General features: G+C 30.4%; 1 protein-coding gene, 1 long non-coding RNA gene and 1 other non-coding gene across 3 annotated transcripts; 2 read left to right on the plus strand and 1 right to left on the minus strand.

Moving 5' to 3' along the window:
• Positions 1-424: 424 nt before the first annotated feature.
• LOC131853835 (uncharacterized) lies at positions 425-4,942 on the minus strand. Its single transcript, XR_009358007.1, has 4 exons — positions 4,866-4,942; positions 3,047-3,213; positions 1,978-2,055; positions 425-1,442 (listed from the first exon to the last, which is right to left on the minus strand). It is a non-coding gene; the product is annotated as an uncharacterized LOC131853835 (long non-coding RNA).
• An 89-nt stretch (positions 4,943-5,031) lies between these two features.
• On the plus strand, positions 5,032-25,334 carry LOC131853746 (dynein intermediate chain 2, ciliary). The gene is made up of 18 exons (XM_059204770.1): positions 5,032-5,143; positions 7,019-7,108; positions 13,698-13,808; positions 14,328-14,532; positions 14,671-14,796; positions 15,277-15,393; positions 15,496-15,617; positions 15,800-15,934; positions 16,275-16,404; positions 16,997-17,164; positions 17,739-17,882; positions 18,514-18,623; positions 19,450-19,627; positions 20,070-20,298; positions 20,863-20,962; positions 22,905-23,038; positions 24,329-24,422; positions 25,204-25,334. The coding sequence occupies exons 1-18, from the start codon at positions 5,129-5,131 to the stop codon at positions 25,288-25,290; spliced, it is 2,295 nt and encodes a 764-aa protein (XP_059060753.1). The 5' UTR covers positions 5,032-5,128; the 3' UTR covers positions 25,291-25,334.
• Positions 24,194-24,266, plus strand: Trnat-ugu (transfer RNA threonine (anticodon UGU)). The gene has a single exon. It is a non-coding gene; the product is annotated as a tRNA-Thr (tRNA).
• Positions 25,335-25,401: the final 67 nt, after the last annotated feature.

Raw genomic sequence — 25,401 nt, forward strand, 5'->3', positions numbered from 1 at the left:
TATAATTGAATCGGCATACATTTATATATTATATATACATATATATTCATGATTTGTTTGTAACTAAAACAAGTCGTTTCAGAGTTCCTCTCTACTTCTTGGTGAAAATGGTTCTATTTCATAAATAACTTTCAGCTTAGACTCATTTACGACAAACCCTGTATAATTCTTAACCACATGTAGATGTTACTTGAATAGTAACTCTATAATAATAAACTTAAGAGACTATAGATTTTAATTTGGTAAATCTAACTTATATAGTTTTCAGAAAGATGATACAAAAATAAAAGTAAAATCTTACAGTATAGATACGTCAATACTAAAAGAACACATAATACTTAAAGCCTACTTAAAATAACATTCCACTATAAAATGAATTTTTTGAAATTTTCAATACATATACTAGAATTCAGTTTGTCATGTACATAAAAATTAAGTCCATAATTATATTTAGTAGTTAATATCTAATAGAAATATCTGTGAAAAAAATTTTGTTACAAATGTATTTACAATATTAATTTGTGTAACAAACATATTTTTATATAGTTGCAGTATGGAAAATTATCTTATCTGTGGTGTCAGTCAAGACACTCACTAAATTAAATTGGTAAGTGAGTACTTTTATATAAAATTTACTGTCCCGTAAAACCTTACTGTGAGCGACAATTATAAACATGCTGTGCAGTTGTTAGCATACCATGTCATTTACCATTACCAGAATCTTAAAAGAATTTTAACTGAAATGCATAATATTCATTTTCAATTGTATATTTGTGAATAAAATTATTATATATACCGTGTTTAGGTAGACTTTGTACAAAGTATTCTGCGTGGGGACTTCAGCCGCCAAGTAACTTGCGTTTTGTGTGTTTTAATAGATAAAGTAGTGAAATTATAGGATATTATGGCGTGATATTTTAGTTCTCCGATATGCGAATACAAAAGTGGTACCACGGGCGTCACGTGATAATGCGATATCCGTGATACTGGTCATATATGTGGTCAATAGTTGCCACTTACCATCAAGTATTACATAATTTTTTATGCCATTTTAACTACATATAGGTACTTTAAAAAACAATAAATATTGTTTGACGGTAAATTATGTATGATAAGCACCCAATGGATACCTAAAATCAATTTCCAGCATAGAAATATTACTTACGGATACAACAGAATAAATTGCAGAAAAATTTGGGAGCTTTGGGTTTTGTTTTCTTTGGTGATGACGTTGGTACTCTGTGATATTTCGAGGACTGCATCGGTATGACTAGTTCTAATACAGAAGCATCGTCATCTTCGTCTGAAGCTGTTAATTCCACTTCATAAAGGGGAGGAGAGGCGCGGTCAGAGCTATCTGTCATCATGCAAGTATCTTGACTAACTCGCTCCACTGCTCTAGCACCATTATCCATTATATTTACTTGCTCCCTCATATTTATCTGTAAATATAAAATCGAACAAATTTTTGGATAAAATCAATTTGATTTTAATTCTCCTTGTTGAACAATATTATGTTACTAATAACTAGATATACATTATGAATAAGATAAGGAAAATATAATTTGTGTAAAGAAAGAAGAAGAAAATCATTTGAGTATACTTATTATTATGTATTAGTAGTCTTCGTTGTTACAGCTTCCACAAATATAATAATAAAAAATAGCCAAATTTATACCTACTGAATTTAATCCTGATTTATTATATTAAGTATACTTTAATATTTATATTTTATAATAAGATAAATGTAAAATATATAATGAAACTGCAGCACAAGTAACAAGTAGCAGTACGTATAACTTCGTAAGAAGTACCTAAACTAATCTCGTATGATATAGGTATATTATTCGAAATTAACGTTGGAGCAAATTCTAAAGATTGCAAAAATAATTGTCTTTAATTGTACAGTTTCGGTAAAGATACCACATATTTGTTTTGGAACTTTAGAGGTTAATAAATAAAGTATTATCAACTTACCAGTAATTGGTCATTCTTTCTTTTCGCCGGCCACCACGCTCTGATCACAGGATCCTCATCACTGCTACTTTCTTCTACCTGTAATCGTGTAATAATAACATGTAAAAAATTTTCGAGAAATTAAATTAACTAATAAATTTTTCAATTTTTTTTTTAATTTAATTAATAACTCCTGTATAATCATTAATAGTGACTGCAGTTGGTGTTGATCACACCAACTGACAAATTTTGATCCATAATAATATTAATTCTGTTTATTGGATAATAGAGTCGCACATGTTATATTTCCATGCAAGTCATATCCAATTAAACAAATTGAATTTGTGGTTGTATAGTTCCATAGATAATAGTTACTATCATATAAGCTTAAGCTTCTTTGTCATTCAATAAAATATTATAATAAAATCACTGAACAATTCACACAGCGCCATCTAGACCCAAGCTAAGCAGAGCTTGTGTTATTTGTATTAGACAACTGATGAAAATATAATAGATAGCTGTACTTTTTTGTAAATAAATACATGGAAAACACCCACACCGATACAAACAACCATATTCACAAATGATTGTACCGTGCGAGGAGAAGAACCGCTACCACCGGATATAAAACGGTGTGCTAAACTGCTAGACCACCGAAGCCATTCTTTATTGTATCGTAATTGAATCTTAAGCTTACTAACTATGTGAAGGGTACACGTTCTTACATTGTAAAAATGCATAGACTCCGTTCTGGACATTATCCATCGGCAAAGTTTGCATACCTGATGAAATAAAGCAATTCACAAAATTGTGAAGTATGAGGTACAATAGGATGTATATCATTTGCTGATAGAGTGTGTCAGGAACGAGAGTCTACGACATAGAATAACGTCAGACTATGAAATAAATATATTAGATGTTGGTGCCATAGAAACTGTTTTAGCCGATCCTTCGGGCGGTGCGGCTAAGGCAATTTGTTCACTGGTGAGGTAATGGAGTAATTATTTTTAGAGTACAATGGGACTGACATGTAGTTAGATGGTACAAAAGTCCTTAAAATTAAAAAGAAGTAAAAAAAAGGCTTACTAACCTCCACTATCCTATTGTTGTGCCGTCTGGCACTCGATGCGACCCGACCAGTGTCGTCACTGTCAATACCACTATCATCAGGTTCAAACAGTGGTAGAAGCTCGTCGGCTTGTTCCGCCTCAGCCGCCAGTTTGATAAATTCCTTGATTTTCCAACAAGAACACCCTCCTGAAATAAAAGAAAATGTTATTATTATTTATTTCAGACAATAAAAGTTCATTGTGCTAACAATAAACCTGCGTTAGTTAAGAAATTAAGGATATAATGACAGAATTCTTTCTTTTTAGTGGTTTTGGGAATATTAATATTTTAATGTTAATCATATTGTAATTATCCTATGACAACGTCACACATTTCTTGAGGTGTAAAATGAAGAAGTAAAGTTATAATTTCATATATTAAATTGTATTTCAGATTAGTTGTCATTTAAAAATTAACGGATTTATATCAAAATAACACTTAATTCGATAAAAAATATATTAAACAATAAAAAGTAAATAAAATGAATGATAATTTATTAAATTACTTATCCTATATAGGTACGCACCTTTTTGCGTACATTTATTTATAAAGAATTGTAGCTCATTGGCTACCAATCTAGATTTAAGCAAAGCATTGTTACAAATCAATATTTATAAAGACTGTACATAATTATATTCAAATTAATGCGAACATTTTGTTTTTATCTTATCATATAGAGTGCAGACTCTTTGGACCAATATATAGTAGATATATAAAAATAATATTGAGGAAAGATAAAGCATATACAATAAACATTTTATTTTATTTCTAGGTATATAGTATATTTAGTTCCCAAAACAAAATTACTTCTGCTAAGAAATATCTGAGAAGAATAACAGTCTCTGTCGCAAACTGTAAGAGAGTTATTGAAATGTATAGAGAAGGATATAGGTAGGTATATGCAAAGTAATGTTTCACACGACATACAATAATATGAATACACAACTGTACAAAAGTTAGATATGTGTGAACACAGCCGCGGGCAAGACTTAGTGTCGTAGTATAAGTTGACCTTCACGATCGATCAAACGTAATTGGAAATCCCAACAAATTATAAATTCTCGATTATTTGAGACAATCATGAAAACATGGTTTTTCCATAAAAGGGTTGCAAATTCGAAAACTCTATTGTGTTATTAGTAATCTAATTAATAACTAGTGGTCCTCCCCGGAATTGCCTGAGAGTTCAGAAAATTGTGAGTTTTGTATATATTATATATATATATATATATATATCTCTACATCCCATCCCTCAATCGAAAACAAAAACCACGATTTGAAAATAAAAAAACAGGACAATTCTGTTTTAATTGTACAAAGTTTACCTAGTCATACATGTACAATACATTTAAAATACTTAGATACATTTATACATACACCATAGGATACATTTAAAAAGCCTGTAAAAAGTCAATAGATAGGAGATGACGATAAAGCGATAAATGAATGAAGTAAAATCAGAATGGTATCCAATAGTCTTTGTTGTAATGTAACATGTCAGACGGAGTCGAGGAATATGGCATTATTCTTGTGATTTTGACATAAATACAAACAAAGCTTGCTTTCATCACAAAGATATGATGAAAATTAATTTTAATCTATAAATTACTAATATAATGTTGGATAAACGTGGCTCTCCAACCATTGCTACAAGCTTTTCTCAACTCAAGATTCAACTAAAGATTTATAAATCCTCACTCCATCATCAGGTACCCATAAATTAAAAAATAAATAAATATGTAATTACATCAAGGCGCACTTTAACAAACAAAACAGTTGTAATGAAAAATAATATTTACCACACACTGGAGGCAAAATTCACCGGGTGCGTCACAAATATGTCAGAATCTAAGCAATGGTCTCCCGTGGGCAAGAGAGCTCCCCTCCCCTGTTGCCATGGAAACAAGTGCTGCGCGCGCATAAAATTTTCGTCAAATTCCCTCTCATTGCTGTCAATTTATTTACAAATGTGTGTATAAACTTTTCTGAAGACAAATTTATTTTGAACACAAAATATTTTTTTAAGTTTTGTTATTTATCGTTCTTGTTTATTCATGCGATTATGGCGCCGAAAAAGGTATGTTATTTATAGTAAAACGTGCATTACATTCTTTCGTTTCAATTTTATCGCAGAATTCACAGACTTATCTCATTGGACGAACTTCTAAATAATATGAATATTATTAGTCAAAAGTATGCTGCTTAATACATTTTTACATATGATCTTTTAGAGGGTTAGACAATACAATTCATTTCTATAAGCATTTTCTATAATCAATTAATTTATAATATTATGCAACATAAAACATCGATCAAACTTCACTGATCAAACAAGACTGCATTGATTGTTTTTATACCTGCTGAAAGGCATCTTTAGTAATATACTTTCGACTTGCCGACTTTCTGCATTATACAAATTTACTTTATATTCAAAGTTTTGGAGCTGAAAGCTAAATAGAACCTCTGAAGTAAAAATATTATACAAAAGAAATACGCAATCCTACTGTCGCACAATATAATGTATTGTAGATAAGACTTGAGAAAACCCTGTATAAAGGTCCTGATAAAATAATGTGGCGGCATATATTATTATAACACATAGAAGGAGATGGGGCTACCAAATAGTTACTAAATAATTTTAACATGTTGCTAAGGACTATGCAGAAACATTCTTCATATCTTCTAACGAAGTACATGTTTAGCATTATCATGGGATTTGAAAACTAAACTAATAACAAAACGAACAAAAACAAGATCTGTCGATTGAATTTAGTATGGATTACCAAAAATCAATTCTACATTCAAATTGCTTAAGAATAGAAGTCATTCATGTTACGATATGATCGCAGAAATGATTTGGGCATGATAACACCAAAGTACCTACACCTACAATGTGTTTAATAGGAATTTCAAACTTTAATTTTAAATGCCTATTGAACATATAGCAGAACAAAGATTAGAGTAGAAACATGACCTGCATTTCGAAAATAAATTTGCCTTCAAAATATCTACGCTACCGGAGCTGATAACTAATTATATGGTACACAAAAAATAATTATTATAGTACTATCTACCAAACAGATAAGTATGGTTTCCTGTTCAAATATTAAAATATATGGCAATATCAAAAACATATAGTCTAAATTGGATTCAAATATCTTCATCAAAGGGTTTTGAGTCTTTATTAATAAGATAACAACTTCAGCAAGACTTTTGTATTGACAATTGTATTCAAAACTTAATAATTTGAGGACGCAAACCAGAAGAATGTCATCTTTTAATGACATTCTTCTGGTTTTCACAAGTCATTCTACTAAGTACTTAATATCTTTAATGAAGAAGAAATATTGAAATCGTATGTCAAGGTATATTTATTGTCTAAGATAAGATATCCCAGAATCTACTAAAACCTGTTCAACAATACAAGTTAATTAACTCTTATATTTGTTTATATAAAATAAAAAACATATATAATTTAAACCTACGCCTAATTAATAAATTAGCCTAAATGAAAAATATTCAGAAATTTAATTTAAATAAGATAATTACTGTATTCTTAATACAATATATCTGGGATGATATAGTGTGGAGCGAAAAATTATTTATTGTTAATTATACATTTACTTATACTTTATACATAAAGTATTATTTTCTAGGCCTAATATTTTTCTATTATAAAAAATCCTTTTTAAAATAAAAATTCACGTTTATAAAGCTTTAAAAACAGTATAATTTTTTATTATTTTAACATTCATTCAAATAATGAAAAATTTAACATGCTCACTTTAACAATTATTGTTAATAATTTGTAGAACTTTAAATATATTATTTGTTGTGTAAAAGAAGTCTGTAGAACAAGAATATATTGCACATATACAAAAGTAGGTAATATTAATTTTAATATAATTGTTACGTTATGAATTATTAATCTACTTTAAATTTTAATACTCAGCTTCCTAACCCTAATGGGGTTAAATTGCCTGACATATGGCGTACTAAGTCCTCTGAAAAATCTTTAGGACTTCTACTGAAAAAGCTGAAAGTGAGTACACCTGTCTGTATGAGTTAGCATGATCAGCGTCGCATTGTAAATATGATACTTGTGTTTGTGTCTGTTTTAGCATTCTCTTGTGTCTGTCTGTCCTAATATGAAGGCTGTAACATATCGACGACACGTGTACCTGATATTATGTAAGACATAATCACTAATACATGAACCATAAAAAAGTTAGAGCACAGAGTAATATTTATGGAGATAGAGTCAATCAAAGCAAGAGAGGCCAATGAAATACAGCAGTATAAATAACATTATTCTATTATGAAATCAACAGTTAGATACTTATTTTATAATATTTTATTTCTGAAAAACAGTGATCAAACTATACAGTCGCTATGCTGCAGCCAATAAACATTGTGTCGTACTTCATTTTATGTATATTTGTAAATAAATTATTTTATATGGGGTAATGGATGCCTATTGTCATTTCATTTATGTGTTGTGAACCTGTCTGTAAATTTCTGCACGCAATGTGTCCCTGTGTTGTGTGTGTTTATGAGATGAATATCTCAACTCCCATCTAAATAATTGTGCCATTGACTAGACATTAATATATTTATGTATAAATAGTTGTAGTTATGCGTGACCATCATACATCAACAGCGAGGAAGGCATACATGTATTCTACGAATTATTCATAGCATTCTTTATTCCAATATGAAGGGTAGTAAAGCAATCAGTGCAATTTATGAGTAGGTATGATACAGGTAGCGTAACATTGCCATATTCATGCTATAAGTTTAGTTTATATTTAAACTACCAAAGATTTTCATCAGAAACTTATATACGGATATTCGATTGTGTAACCATAAAATATAAAAACTTCAAACCTTTATAGACAGTTGCTTATTTTATTATTTTTAGAATTAATATACTGTTTTACATGCGGACATTTTTTATACATATAATTAAGAAATAAAATAACGGGATATTACAACGTTATATTTATTTTGATTGAGTTCCATGAGATTTTGGCAGTGTTCAACTGCCATGATCACGGGAAATCTGAAAAGCAGCAACAAACGAAGACCAGGTAGACGAATGTGTCTATCCGTAAAAGATTTTAGTATTACCTAACTATTAAGAATGAGTATTCGTGCACGGCACTAAATATTTTAGATACGCTGTTAATGATTATATTTTAGATAGATAGATTAAAATCAGCGAAAAAAGTGCATCTATTAGCTCTATTGTGCAGAAAAAGCTATGAAAAAAATGTCTATTATAAAAATTTGCAGACCTTGTTTAATATAAAATACCTCGGTTATTAATCACTAATCGAACGTAGCTTTATATATCTCTCGATGAAACGAATTTTTATAAAAGACGAGTACAATAATTTGAAATATTCAAAAACTTTTACTGGATTTTAATATTTGTATCAATATTACAACCCACTGATGTTTCGCTGCTTAAAATAAAGTTCAATGAAATCTTTCACTAACTAGAATGTTGAATGTGTTTTATCTAACCAAAACAGAGCCGTTGAATGCTCATTTAAAATTGTAATAGTATCTTCTATTTTAGTCGACATTTGTGCAAAACTCAACAAACACGACAAATGTCAACTAAGGTTTGCGGGCGGGCGCACAATGAAAACAAAAATGACATTTTACATTTAATATGCAGACGTCGTTATATTGGTTATTATCACGATAACGATTATCAGAACATCGCTATATTATAATCGATCGACCCTAATGGGTAGTAATACTACGAGACGTGTCCGTCACGCAACGTCGCTGACGCATGGGCAAGGGAAGGGAGGAAATCGTAAAACCTTATGCTTGTCGTTGTTTATATTTATGGCCAAAGAATTATAGTACTCGAGCCACAAATATTCTTTATTTAGACTTACACGTTGTATCTGGGTCTAAAAACAACATTCCGGTTTTATGTTGCAGTTTTTACGACGGATTTAGGTATTTGTACAAAAATATTTTATCATAAGCATGGTTTTGTATGTACATGTGCACAGGAAGTGGAATTTAACATATAAGTATACAAGCGACATACCTTTCTCTCGCACGGGTGTACTTTGTATATGACTTCTGTATGTATGTACATACACGGTGTTTTTCCCAATTTTATGAAACATAGCAAAATAACTCCACTTTTTAAGTCAGGGGATAAAACTGAAGTAGGTAATTATAGGCCCATTTCTATCTTACCAATACTAAGTAAAGTGTTCGAAAAAATTATGCTCAATCAAATGCTTCAACACTTTAAAACAAATAGACTGCTTCACAGTCGGCAAATTGGTTTGACAGCCGGTAAATCAACTACGCTGGTGTAGCTTTAATGAAACACATTTTTGACTGTTGGGAGAGGTCTCAGGATGCTATCGATGTATTCTGTGACCTCTCAAAAGCATTTGATTGCGTTGATCATGAAACACTCTTACTCAAACATTACGGTATTAGATGTTAAGCACTAAGCATGATGAAATCCTAAATAATAGAATGCAAGTTGTTGAAATAAATGGTGTAAAGTCTGAGGGAACTAGTATTAAAATGGGTGTTCCTCAGGGCTCTATTCTAGGTCCTTTCTTATTTTTAGTTTACATAAACGATCTTCCTTATATGGTAGAAGAGATAGCTGACATAGTCCTGTTTGCTAATGATATTTCATCAGTATTCAAAGTCAATCGACATATTGATGATATGAAAGAAGTAAACGGTGCTCTCTCTTATGTTTTAAAATGGTTTACTGCTAATAATATGCTACTAAATGCAAATAAAACTAAATGTATCAAATTTACTCACCCCAAAGTAAGGCCGGTAGATTCAAAAATCGTATTGGACAATAAATCTATTAATTTTGCTTCCATTTGATATTGAAAACTGTACAAAAATTAAATATGGATCTTAGAAGAAGTAAATACAGAATAAGGGATCTTGAAATGAGTGGTATAATAAAAAAAATATTACTGTTCAAAAGTGCTAATGTTAAGTTATTATTTGTATAAAGACTATTATATTTAAAGAACTGTGCCTTCAAAAAAAAGCGATTTTACTTTACAGTAAATATATAATGATGTGAGGATAGAAAATATTGTAGAAAATATTGTATATAATCATTATATATATATATATACTAGCTGTCCCGGCAAACGTTGTTTTGCCTTAAAATAAAAAATAAAAATTTAGGAGTGGACTACCCCTAACATTTATAGGGATGAAAAATAGATGTTGGCCGATTAAGAGACCAGACCTACTCAATACGCTCACAAAATTTCATGAGAATCGGTCAAGCCGTTTCGGAGGAGTATGGGAACGAAAACTGTGACACGAGAATTTTATATATAACATATATATATATATATATATATATATATATATATATATATATATATATATATATATATGTATATCTAATTAATAAATGTTATATATGTAATTAACTAGGTAAATAAATTATTTTCAATATTACATATTTAGTTATAACTTTTACCTACACAAAGATATAAAATAAAAGGGCAGAAAATGCTCTTTTTTACTTTTCTTTCAATTCATTAAAAATAAAGCAATAATTATTATTATTATTATTTAATTACCTACTACGCAAGTTATAAACAACTAACTATGTAAAAAACTATCGAATAAATGCATACATTGCAATAAATTATTACACTAACAATATTACTTATCCGAATAGATAGATTTCTTCAGTGAAATTTTGAATGACTTGAATGAATTTCAAAGTGTTATAGATAAGACTAAAATAAGGTAAAGTTCATTAATTACATATTAGCTTAATGTACACTTAACAACATATATCTACTTATATATTTAGGTTGGTAGATATTTATTTATATATATATTCCTTTTTATGAATTTTTTTTAATTTAACTATAAAAATTATTTACGTCTTACCTGCATAGTGAAAACGGTTGAAATGGTTACTAGTTTTGTGGTTGAGGAGGTGGGTTTTAATTTATAGGTGCGGATGCCGGGGGATGTCGTGATTTCACCCTGTGCCAGTATTGTACAGTCAGTGCTACCTTACGCCAGTCACGGGGACTAATTAGAATTTGGCGACACGCCCAGCTCGTGGCCAGTTATTTGCAAACTTTAAAAGTCAGTCAGCAAAAAAGTAATTAAAAAAAATATTGTTAAGCCACTTTGCTCCTCTTTGCTCCTTTACTATACCGATGACTAGAGGAAACAAATTGCATTTTTTTTAATTCTGCTAATTCTATTCTCATAAATAGAGTACGCGTATGTTATTTAGGTATATTAATAATGTTCACCAGTAGAAAATAATATAAAATATAGTTACTTTGTGTCTGGTGTTTCTATTTCATATAACTTTATACCTGCAACTGAAGAACTCATAATACAGAAACAGTACGTCTGAAGTGGTTTAAACAATTACTACTAATTTTTAGACATTATTTATATAACTAATCGGTCATAATAATATTATGACGAAAATTATTTTATGTTAAGTAAGGTGTTTACTTTTCTTAACGTTTCGACTGGGTCGCACTAAACGTGGTCATAAGCTGACCGGAGTACAGCGATGTCAAAGTCGATAGCCATTAGTTTGTTTAACTACCGTCACTAGATCAACGTAAAATCGCAACACACAACCCACACGGTAGGGGGGAAGGGAATTGTTAGTAATGTGGAATGATGACTGATGAGCAAAGTATCATGTCAGGTTGACCTCCACGCGGTTCCCCCTGGAAACCATCGTGATAAATTCCTGATGAATTTATCACAATGGGTAAATGACCTGACCTCATTCTCATTCTATCATCATCCACTGGTGCCCCGCCAGCGTAAACCGGTAGCACAGGCGGGTGAACCATACGATTATCATCCATTAAAAAAAACCCACACGGTATCCGTACACTTATTAATCGATGGAACCCAACTTTTAATTTTCCTTCCCTTCCATATCATTTGTAGATAATTGTCATAATCAGTAGGGAAGAGTGTAGACACATGCATCTCTATCCTATAGTTATTAGTTCCAGCATTTGGCAGATGATTGGTAATCGCAGATTTATGTGATTGATTTTTAACATCAGAATTGTAATATATGACCCTTCTCAGCTAACGAGCAGTTTAACTGAAATACCTGATTAACTGAAATATTAATGATATTTACTAAACGCAAAAGTTTAAAAATAAGTATTTTTTTACCATAGAACAATGCGAATTAAAATTCTTAGTACATTATATATATATATATATATATCACAAAATCGCGATTCTTTGTAATCCTCAAGCGACATAAAATAATTAAGAAACCCATTAAAATTGAACATATAATAATTTATTATAGCGTACTAAACTGCTCAATTTTTTTTTTGTAATCTCTACCATTATACATTAGCAACTATGATCTTAGTCAATGCAGTGCAGTTTACACTCCCTTGATTATAATTTTACTGAACAAAGGTAAGTGAACACGATAGTCGTTTATGAGCCCACAACACTAAATGTCGTCTTTGAATTTCTAAAGAACGATATTGAAGATTTATTTCAAATAAATGAAATTATAGACAATGACTGATGTCTTAGAAATAATACAAGAAATCAATTCTTCGTTTGAAATAGATTCCGACGATGACGTGAGTACAAAATATTTGATATTTGAAGTTAACGAAACCAAATTAAAAATAACGATGATACCCATTCGAATTCGAAAGAAATTAAAAATAACGACATGCTTCGAGCACGCAATGGCCCTAATCGTTTGTTTACGCTTGCTTTTCTTAGTTAAAAGTGCCTTGAATTATTTTCAGTCGTATTACATGATAGTGTCCTATAAAGACGTAATAGTATGCAAATATGTCTTGAAATATTTTGTCGTAAATCCACAAGGTTCACATTCCGTTTAGAGCCAGTGCTTGATTTGATAGCAACTAACGCTTGCGTGCTTACTTATTTTGGATCTCGTTTTACAAGTGAACAAAGTGTTAGTGTTCAAAATGTTGAAAGCTATGATTAAGAAAGCTCTCAATTCTGATCAAGATAATGCGCTCATTACGAAAACTTTACAACAATTTGATGTATGTATATAATAAAACATGCTATCGTTAGGTAGTCGTACTTGTTTACGTTTATAATGTGTAGGTATATGTGTATTAAATTCATAAATACTATTAAACTTGTAAAATATAATATAAAATACTGATTTGTTCGTTATTATTATTGTGTCCCACAAATATCCCACATCTAGGAATTTGATTTATTTGTATATAGGTACAGTTTCTAAATTAAATAATCTTAATGCTGTATTGAAACTAACGTTCTAAAATTATTACTTTTTTAGAATTATACACATCATCCATAGCAACTAATGTTTTGTCGGTTTTCATATAATTTCGCAGTCATTTCTATGACATTTTAATGCGTTTTCATTGACATAATATCAAATAGACATAATTATCATTTCTACGTCTTTAAACATATATATGCACATGTGTTGTAAATAAACAACATTCAATGTTATTAATGTTCACCATATATGCTATTTTCATTTGTAACTGGTAAGTAGGTCTGTGTAAATTCGTATTTATAATGAAAACATTAAAATTAACAATAATAATATTATTTAGCAAAAGGATGCAACTAAATCACGAGGTAACTTGGCTGAGGATGAAGGTCTAGATTGGCTCAAGCCCCGTGCTCTCCTCAAATCTGATGATCAAGAGGAAGTACCTGAAGCTGTAAGCATATTGTTATATTATTGTGTTATTATTGGTGTAATGAACATTCAATACACCAATAATAGTATGTCTGTCATATTAGTATAGAGTATATATGTATATACTCTATACTAATATGACAGATAAAATAATTTTACATACTAATATTATAAAGAGGAAATATTAGATTTTAATTTGTTTAGTTTTGTGATCATTAATTAAATGGATAAAGTAAAAAATACATCAACTGTTTAAAAAAACTGTTTCAACTATACATTATTATTATCCATATAGGCAGTACAAGGGTATATTAATTATTATTATAAAAATACTTGAAGCAGATGGTAGGTAGGGCATTTTTTAACTTACTATTTCTTTATTGATGCAACTGCGAACGCTAACGGTACCTATCCGCTAGCGGGGTACCAGTGTTCAATGATGCCCCATCTTATAATGAGCATAATAAAATGAGAAAGTCAGGTCAAAAAACTCATTGTCACTAACTCACAAGAAATTAATCATGTTTTCAAATGTACATAGGACTTGGAAGAAGAAGTGGGCCGTGTATTATCTACTGTTAACCCTCAATGGGTGGCTGATGAAGTAGCTTACCATTACGGTCGGGCTATGTTTGTCACGAAACCCAGGCCTACCTATGGCAAAGCGTACCCACTATATGTATATCAAGGGACAGCTATTCGCAAGGATTCTGAAGAGGCAAAGGCCCAGATAGCAGCAGGTTACGGTAAGTTATAATTTCAATGTAGATGCATAAAAATAAAATTTGTCAGTTAAGGTTCTATGATTTAAACTGCTTTACAATTCATTGGACATGTTATATATTCAGCAATTCTTACATTTTTATATATTTGTTATTAACCAGGTATGGTCGGATTCGACGATGCTGGCCCTAAACGTGCCAAAGTTAAGAAATCAGCAGCTGAAGAAGAAGAAGAAGAAGAACCTGAGCCTGAACAATCGGGAGCAGCTGAGGAGGCCAAACCAGAAGGTACAAAAAACATTTTATTAGGTCTAAGAAGTATTTTAGTTTTATTTGTAGCCTATTTTAGTATTTATTTGTACAAATAAAAATCTTTTTTTAAAAATAATATTTAAAATTTTAATCTTCAATACAATCAAACAATTCATAGATTAGACCGCTTTACTTCCGATGGTCGTGGGTTCGATTCCTCGCACGGTGCAAACATTTGTATTCATGAGTATATGTATGTTATGTATATTAAAAAAAATATCTAAGAATTTATACCAGTTGTCTAGTACCCATAACACAAGCTCTGCTTACCGTGGGACTAGATGGCGCTGTGTCAATTGGCCAGAGTTATTTCTTATTTCTTATAGATATACTTCGATATGAAATTTAGGCTTATAAGCTGTCAAACTATCTACTTACATTATATAATTTTTTCTATGTAGGTAAATATAAATAAATAATACTGCTTACTTTTCATTTGTTATTTTTATTTAACAGAGGATACAGCTGCCGAAGAAGAAAAGGCTGCTGAAGTCGAAGCCGTAGAACCCACGGAGGCAACTGGTGATGAGGCTGTAGCAGTTGAGGGTGGAGAAGAAGCAGAACCAGAACAAAGTTAGTTATGACCACTATATCATCATTATACCATATTATTTTAATACGTCGTCAAAATATTGTTAACGTTAAAATTCCTTTTTTATTTTTCCTGTATTATAGTAGACGAAGCGCCTGGTGATGGTCTGGATGAAGTGTTGGATATTAAGCCTCGAGTCAAGAAACTTGCCAACCAGTTTAACTTTTGTGAACGAGCGGCTTTAACTTACAATTTTCCTAGACGAGTTAGTATGATTAAATCTCTCTTTACTATTATTTTATACTAAATATAAAAAATACTCACAATAAACATTTTGAGTGAGTAAATAATTTTAATGCCGATTACAATGTAAGTACTATATGTAACTTCTCCACTAAAGATCTATAAAACCAATTATTGCTCAATTTTTGTTTTTTATGATGGCAGTCAGTGGATACTCAAACAATTCCTCCACCTCGAGCCAATTATGGTGCTACAGCTCTGCAATGTATTATCTTTGATTTCTACCAAGAAGACTATGCAAAGAAACTGAAAGAAAAAGAAGAAGAGAAACCTAAAAGGGTATATATTCAACATGTACTAAAAGATGATTTTCCTCTCTCCCTCAAATTAAATTTACTCATCAAGTATGAGTAGAAATATACAATCAATAACGTAGAAATATATTGTGGAAACGGTATTAATATTAATTAACATAATAGTAATTTCATACTTTTTAAAGTATGAAATATATACTGTTCTGAAATAATGTTATTGAGATTTTATATTTCTTGTTGCTGTTTATTTTCACTTGCTTGAATTACTGCATAAATTTTTAGTATGAGCTGTTTAATTGTTGTAGTATATAACACGTCCACAATTTTTATGGCATTTTTATTAATGATACTTGCATTGTGGACAGTTGCGTAAGAAAGCCGCTAAAAATGCTAAGTCTGCTCAACAAATTCACGACGAACAATTGGCACAAAGAATCCGTGAGGCATGGGCAATACTGGAGAGACTGGTGAATCAAAATATCTATGATGACATTGGTAATTATTATTTGAAGAATTACTTTCTAAGTTCAATAAAGAAAATTTGTAGGTTAATTGACATTGCTTTGTATAAAAATTCTATAGTTATAGAGTATTATGTGTGCGAATTTTAGAAGCCTAGTCCAAATATTTCTTCCAAGTAAACAGATTCATTTATATTATGTAGACTTTGTACAATGGTACCATTCATTAATCATTGTACCTGGGTTCTAGACCAGATGGGCTAGAACAAAATATCCATCCTCATCCAGTAGTGCAAAGAGTGTGAATAGAACATCCGAGCACAAGGGTAACAAGCGCATGGATACTGTAACCTGTAACCCTTCTCATCAGACATCAAATTGCTTGCATACTATTTTCAAGTTTAGAAAATTAGATACAATACTAGAAAATACGCAACTTTAAAATTGTGTATACAAGTTATAATATGACAGCGTCTTATGCATGCATCATCATGTGCAGTGTTAATTTCCGTGGGTCTGTTCATGATCCATCATATAGAGGCTTTGGGCTTTATAACGATATATAAAACAATATTTAAATAATAAAACCCCAATAAGCATATGAAACTACAATTGTGCTTCCACAGCACAAGACTACCGCTATTGGGACGACCCATCTGACGAGTTCCGCGAGGGTATGGGCTCTCTCCTGCCTCTATGGAAGTTCCAGTTCGATCCGATGCGCAGTCATGCTGTCTGTGACATACAATGGAATCCACATTATCAGGACCTTTTTGCTGTTGCTTACGGCTCCTGTAAGTAAACCACATTGTGGTTACTATCTGAACCGACACGATATTGAGACTTGCAACAAAAGAGCTTATTCCTTTTTAAAAGGCCGGCAATGCACTTGCAATTCCGCTGGTGTTGCTGTTGGGTGCTTATGGGCGGCGGTAATCACTTACCATAAGGTGAACCACAAGGTCGATTGTCCCCCTATGCTGAAAAAGAGTGGATTTATTTATTTACTTCTAATAGACTCGTGTGTAGTATTTGAGATGGAGGACAATCAAAATTTACATCCTGGTCAATCAATATTTACAAGTATTTTCTATAAACATTAAATCGTAGAATCAGAGCATATGTTGTTGATTTTATGGACTGAAAAAGTAGACTAGAGAACTCCATATGTAAATAAGTACACATCTTGTTTCATCCAAAAACAATTCAGTACAGATTGCTGTACTGAAATGTTTTTGATCACTACTGAGTGATTCATTATTTTAAAATAAATTATAATATTTTGTGAGGATTTACTCGAATATGACTAAATACGAATAATAAATACTATTTTTTTAATTTTATTAAAATGCTATATTACATTGTTAGTGGACTTCACCAACCAGCAGAAGGAAGGTTGCCTATGCATGTACAGCATCAAGAACCCTGCCTATCCAGAGTACGCCGTCATAACGGAATCTCCAATAATATGTTTAGACGTTTACCATGAAATACCTTACCTCATATGCGTTGGTTAGTATCAAAATTTCTTTATTTTTTATACCTATTTACTTTAAGACCAATGCAGGGATGATATACAAAATCATAAGTGTTCCACATTTTTATAACTACTCCAGTATTACTAGTCTCATGATCTACTCGAAGCTCTTCAATATAGATCCTATACCGTGCACGATGAATACTGTTCTTCTTATTAACAGTACAGTTTAGTACTGTTAATCGGTTCAGTTAAATTAAGTACAGTTCTTCTAATGTTCTGCTATAAGCTGAAGGGTACTACAGTATTACTAAAGTGCTGATTTTCAGTAGAGTCACCACTGGAAAGAAATATCATTCGTTGTGCTTTTATTAAGTTCAAATTAATGTAAATTTATGTAAATATAATATAGGTGTAAGTTAATTGTACGAATTAATTGTATTGATTCTATCATATCGCTAAAATATCACTAAAATAAAACAAATACATATCGACCACTATTACTATATAAAGGTACGACTTGTACCTACATAACATGTAAACATCACTTATGCTATTATTTGCAAATTACTTTGAAAAAGTAGACGTCAATTGAAGAGTACATTCACACAAAAGTAAAAGCAGGCATGTGCAATATTATAAACCTTCTGTGTATTTTTGTTACAGGTCGTTACGATGGAAATGTATGTGTATACAATGCCCAATTAACTTTAGAATCATCGTACCAATACAAGTCGGACTCTGTGAGAGACAAACATAGTAATATTGTTTGGGAGGTACGATTATTTTCATAGTCGATATCCTTTATTCATCTGTTATTTATCACTATCTCTATCGTACAGTTTAGCTAGCTAAGTACTTCTGGAGAAGAACTGGCAAGAAACTCAAAGTACATTTTGTTTTTTTTAATTATTAGATAGAGATGTGCGCGTAAATTCTATTATTGTCTAATTTAATTAAGTGAAAATATAATCGTTCATTTCATGCATCCAAGGTGTAGATATTAGAAACAATAGTATAATATATTATTTATTACCCGCCCCGCTTTTGCACGGATGCTTTATAAATCTTTGAATTTCTCGTCTTATTCTACAATATAACACGCAAGTAATATGGATGTAAACCTACCTCTTAAAACACTATCTATTGCTGAAAACTTTATTAAAATCCATTGCTTAATATAAAATATACAAGCGAATAGACAGTGACGGCTACTTTATTTTATACTATGTAAAGATTTTGTTGTAGTAAAAAGAAAAAAGACTAGGTAAACGGAGAAAATATATTAATATAGACTACTGACAATTAGGAATAGAAAGAAGGAAATTTAAGTATCAAACAAGAATCTAAAAAGGAACTATAAATTTTAAAATACAAATTTAGATATAAAAACACATTTCTTATTAGCCAGTTACAATAGATTTGTATTTAATATACAAACTAAGCTGAAAATCTTAAACCGAAATAATTTCATTATTTTGGATAGTGATTTAAATACTATATATTAAGCTAGTAAGTTTCCTTTGCATCAGCTCCAAAGTAAACGGTGTTTTTATTTATTTTTTTAAATTATTAATTGATCGAATATGTTGTATACAACAGGTACGCTGGGGAGCCCGTCTAATTGACGGTGAAGCCTCATTCTTCTCCATCTCTGGAGATGGACGGGTGGTTCAATGGGCGGTGATGCCCGGAGAACTACAAGCTACGACTATAATCACACTCAGTTCCAATGTGCCACCAATACCCGGCCCGGACGGCACTATGATTACTGTTAATAGTAAGAAATGTCGCATTATGTAGATATTCACTAGTAATTATAGTTTATAAATACTTAATATTCTTTTAAAATATTTAAAATACATTCAGCAACGTTGTTTAGCAATCAATTAAGGAGGAGGATACTGTGGTCCTTTTCAGGAAGAATCTATATGCCCGTATGAGCGCTAGTATATACCTGAAATAGATTTATGTCTGCAGTACAGAATACAGCTAAAGCTTCTAATGTAAAGGAATAATTTAATAATTCTACTTATTCCATCTACTAAATTGATTCCTCATAACCTCTCGTACGCTTTGAAGGTCCGTTACAAAAACTCAATTTGAAATAAGACAAACAGGAAAATAATTTACTGCTCAGTTAATTTCTTTTTATATAATTGAAATAAGAGGTAAATACCTCGTCTTCACGCCTTTCATCCTATAATTTTACTATCACCCAGGTTGCGGCAGCTGCATCTGTTTCCACCCAGAGAAGCCAGATATATTTCTGGTTGGTACCGAAGACGGCATGGTCCATACTTGTTCCCTGAAGTACAACAGGAACTATGTACGCTCAGTACAAGGCCACCACATGCCCGTCTACAGGATACACTATAATTACTATAATAATGGTATATACGCATCGTGCTCGGGAGATTGGCGCGTGAAGATATGGGAAGATGGACGGGAGTAAGTTTTATAAAATTATTTTATTTATTTAAACTATGTTGAATTGTACAATAGGCAGGTTTAATGCTATTAGCATTTTCTACCAGCCAACTATAATCCATTATCTTAGTAGTCGTAGTAGGCTATCAGACAGTTCCTTTTTAATAATTATATATGTATTTGTCAGAAGTGAAAAAATGCTACTTTTTAAACAAAAAAATATTCATGGGTACAATTTTAACATAAATAGAGAAATTAGTAGCCTCATTAATATTCATGAAAAATTTTATTAATTGAAATTATTTCGAATTTTCTTCCGTCGGTCATACACTGATCTAAGCGTACTTTCTCTCTTAATTCTCAAATTGTACCAGAGATGAAATGAATCAACGACATTGTTCTTATTAATATTATCATCATATTAATCGCAATATGCTGAAGGATTGTGATTACAGCATTATTCCTTATAATTATGTAACGAAAAAGCAATTCTATATTAATCAAAAAGGACATAGACTACTTTTACTCGATTATACTATAAAGGTGGGTAAACAGGAATAAATTAATGTTTGGTTATGATCGCAGTGAGCCACTATTCATGTTTGAGCTGGGCTCACCAGTGGGCGATGTCAAGTGGGCGCCGTACTCCAGCACTGTGTTTGCTGCCTGCACTGCCGATGGGAAGGTATTTACTATCCATCGTTTACTCAGAGTTTTCCATTCTGACCTCGTATTGTAACAGTGCATTTAATACTTTCATGTAACATTTCTCTGTATATTAAAAATCTATTCCCTCGAGAACGATGTACGTGTATAAGCTGTGTACTCATATATTTATTAACTCGTAAGTTTCTTGCGCTATATTCTTCACTGAAACTGCATTATGTACTCTTGAAATATTTAAATAAAAAATATCTCTATTTTATTTAATTCTTGAGCAGTAAGTAACTCTATCAACATTTTTGTGATAGATTATGGTGTATTTCTTTTACTAAATTCGAGAATTGAAACTCCATGCTTATCCATGCCGTAGAAAAGGAAAATACCGCCTCTGAATTCGTTTTGTAATATGTGCGTTTTTAGGTATTGAATTATTATATTATGTAACAAAATAAATAAATGAAATAAAATAAATTTTTCGACATATCTCTAGAAGGCGATTCTCAATTACGGAGAATTTTGGTGTGTTCTACGCTACACGAACTTATATCTACATATACCTATTAGAAATTAACTTTTCCATTTATATACTTCTTTATATTAGACTTATAAAAATTAGATCTAGATTAATAATCGGGTTTTTTTTAACAAAATAAGTATATAGATACTTTTGAAGTAAAAGTTCATTCTATTATAAAAAATCAACTATATCCATGGCATCGCGTGTCTTTTGCGTATTAATAACGACTAAGGTGCTATAGCTTCAGGTACCTAAACGTTGTTTAGTATTTAACTACCTAATAAACATTTATTATCCGATAAATAAAATAGTACATATTCTAAATGCGTTTTTATTACTTTTTATTTTATCGTGGTTATTATTTATAGCTCACAAACAATCTGAATGTAAAATCTTTTATTTAATTTCAACAAAGTTCAAAATGTATACAGATTACAAATTCATGAGATTGTCAATTATTCTTCTAGATTTATGTTCTCTATATGTCTTTAATACAGGCTTGACCTATTTTAGATATTAGAATGGTGGTCTTTTCTCTAAAATATTATTACTTATTACATCTACCTAAGTAATATTTTTAAAGCAAAAGAATCGAACAAATATTAATCTTAAATAGCCTAAATATATTATACTAACTAGATACGATACGAATTTTAAATTTTACTTGTAATAGCTATCTACCGCATACACTATTAATAAAAGATTGAATTTAGATGTTGAAATTGGTAATAGAATTGGAATCATTTAGAACTTTTTTAATATTGTATCATAATTGAACTTTATTAAATTATTTATTTTGATTTTTTATTGTGACAAGATAAAAGGTTTATGTCAAGTAGTACAATTTACTATTATTGTCTATATTTAATACTTTTTAAATGTAATACAAATAGGTGCTATATAATATGATACACCAAATACTTCCCGTGCTGCTACGTGCGTACTGCTACGTAGCAGTAGGTACTCATCGACGTCATAACGACAATGACCTTTAGAGATAAACTGCACTATGTAGGTACATAATAATTTAACAAATATACATTATATACATAACTACTCGGATACCAATCTAACTTCAATCAACCAATCCAACATCATAATGTTACTTAATTTTTAAAGGTCCATCCTTGATCTTCAAACTATGTAGAAGTAATCATAAAAGGTATTAGATTACTATACATTTTTATTTATTTATAACTAGAAACCAAAAATTAAGAATTAAACTTTATCACCAATTACAGGATGAGAAGATATCATTGTCCTCTGGAATACCAACGCATGAGTGGTATCACGGCTGTCATATACTTAATAACGTGTTGTCCTTAGGAGTGTATTATCTACCAGTTACCATCAGGTCACTCTAATTACATAAAAAATCTTTTGAAGAATAAGTAGGTAAGGATGTAATTATGTAAGAAATTAGGTATATTATATTTAATTTCTACAGGTATACGTATACGATTTAAATGTGAATAAATATCGACCCATCTGTGTGCAAGCGGTCGTCTCTAAGAAGACGAAGAAATTAACAAGATTAGATTTCAACAAGCGACTACCGGTTATAGTATGTGGAGACACCAAGTAAGTACATATTAATAGCAAAAATACTCGTGTTACGTACTGTTTTAATTATTTAAGTATACATACTTCCATAATAATATTATGAATGCTAAAATAAACGGTTGAATGGATTTTTATATGAAGATATATGATATAATGTGGATGTACATAGATTATCTTCCTAATTCAGATACGATTATCGTTTTGTTATAATTCTTAAAATATATTAAAATATATAGCTATTAATTGATTTCCGCTTACTTAATTTACCTCTAATCTATATTCTGTTTGCTACGACATATTTTTTGTTTTTATTAGTCTAACCTGATAGTTTTCTAATATCTAATTAAATTAATCTTTTATCTCAAAAAAGGGAGTAAGGGAATATAATAAAGCATAAAAGTTACGTAGATGAAGTTGCGGATTACAGCTAGTTACTAATAAATGCGAAAGTGTCTATCTGACTATGATATGATTGCTATATTTTCCCGAATAACTGGATCAAAGATTTTAATGAAATTTGACGTACAATGAACAACGACTCGTTATGCAAATACAAATTTGACGTAATTTGCATAACGAGGACGGACATAAGCAATATATGTAATAAAAATACTGACGAAAACACGAATAATAGGTAGCTAAGTCATATACCTATTCAGTACCTGCGTTACATCGCTAATAAATATTTTAATAGTACTTAGCAGTATTAGATACAAGTAGATAAAGTAATTTACTATTTTAATATATTATTCAGTAAAGTACAAAAATATACTGTGATTCAGAAGTTCTTGATTAAGAAATTATGACGAGCTCAATCGTTAGGTATTTACCCATTTACTGTTACGCGAGTGCAACGCCTCTAGTGACGGTTTCAAGAACTAATGATTGTATTTTTCCTCTGATTGACAATACTAATAATAATAATGTAAATGTTTATTAAATTTAGAATTATATTATTTTATTATCCAGTGAACAGTATAATGTTATTAATTACAATGGCAACATCAAAATGAATGATAGTTGTATAAATATTTTTTAATGTCATTTGTATTATCATGCGATTACTAATTAAAATATTTATAAAATGTAGTGAAAGTAAACCTGTAATATAATACTTAATATAGTAAACACGAGCATTTGCTAGTCATACAATATTTCAAAATTCCAATTGTCGCCTCCATAGCTCAGGGGTTAGAGCACTGGTCTTGTAAACCAGGGGTCGAGAGTTCAAATCTCTCTGGGGGCAATAATTAAACCTTTTTGTTTTTTAATAGCATTTATTTTTATGTATGATTTTATTTTTTGCAGAGGTACTTGTCATGTTTTGAAATTATCACCCAATCTGCGAGTAATGTGCAAACCACCCAAGAAAGCACAAGGCGTCGATCAGAGAACGTTACAGGTAGGTATTTATTTGCAATATTGATATTTTTTCTCATCGATATTAATAAACGTATATAATATAATATAATTTTTATTATTATGTATTATTCTGATATATAAGCTACATTATTGTACAGTTTCATCAAAATCCATTCAGTAGTTTTTGATTGTAAGTGTAAAAAATATCCATCCATCTATGAATATACAAATATTAGTAAGATAGATTGCTTATTCTTCTTTTTTCATGTCATTATTGATCTTATCCTTAATGTATAATTATAATAGAAAATAACTAAAGAACATAATTATCTTTAATTATTAGATTGAACTAAAGAACAAAATATACCTGTAATTTTGCGTTTTTACTTGTAAAAACTGTCATGCAAAACTTTTGTATATATTATCTTTAAGAATATATAGTAATTCTTTAGGTGCACGTAGATGTATTTCTTATATATTTTTTCGAAACTAGATTGATATCTCAGAGGTTCTAGTTTAATATTTGCGATAACAATGTAATGTGTCTATCTAATTAAATCGTTTATCTAAGATAAATTATTGTATTGTTATCCTCATAAATTAAAAAAAGATACTATGTTGCCGTACATAGTATTTTATAGTTTATACACGTTATTCAGAACTATTAAGTAGGTTATTTGGACAATATTGTCAACAACTGCAAACCGATTTTTTTTTTAATCTTATGTTTTAAGTTCAAGGTAGATATAATAAAATTTAATCTGATGAACAAATATAACTTTTTCTTATCGTTATTCCAAATATTGTCCTTTAACTTTCAGATTATGAAACTGGACAAACTTTTGAGTTTGGTTCGTGACCCACCCTTCACTCCTGGCGTCGTAGATGAGAAGTTTGAAGAAGATTAATTTTAATTATTCATAATGGTGCTCTATGTTAATTATTTTATATTCATTAAATTAAAATAAAACACAAGTTATTTGTATTGAGAGTATTATTATAAAGCTTTCAAATTAACT

Source organism: Achroia grisella, unplaced genomic scaffold (genome assembly GCF_030625045.1).
Source record: "Achroia grisella isolate CSIRO2021 unplaced genomic scaffold, CSIRO_AGI_Agris_v1 utg906, whole genome shotgun sequence".
Classification (NCBI taxonomy): domain Eukaryota; kingdom Metazoa; phylum Arthropoda; class Insecta; order Lepidoptera; family Pyralidae; genus Achroia; species Achroia grisella.

Coding starts and splice junctions, on each gene's coding strand:
- LOC131853746 (XM_059204770.1), top strand. Junction 14,533..14,670: donor CCAGATAGCAGCAGGTTACG/GTAAGTTATAAT, acceptor GTTATTAACCAG/GTATGGTCGGATTCGACGAT. Junction 15,935..16,274: donor AAGAAGAGAAACCTAAAAGG/GTATATATTCAA, acceptor CATTGTGGACAG/TTGCGTAAGAAAGCCGCTAA.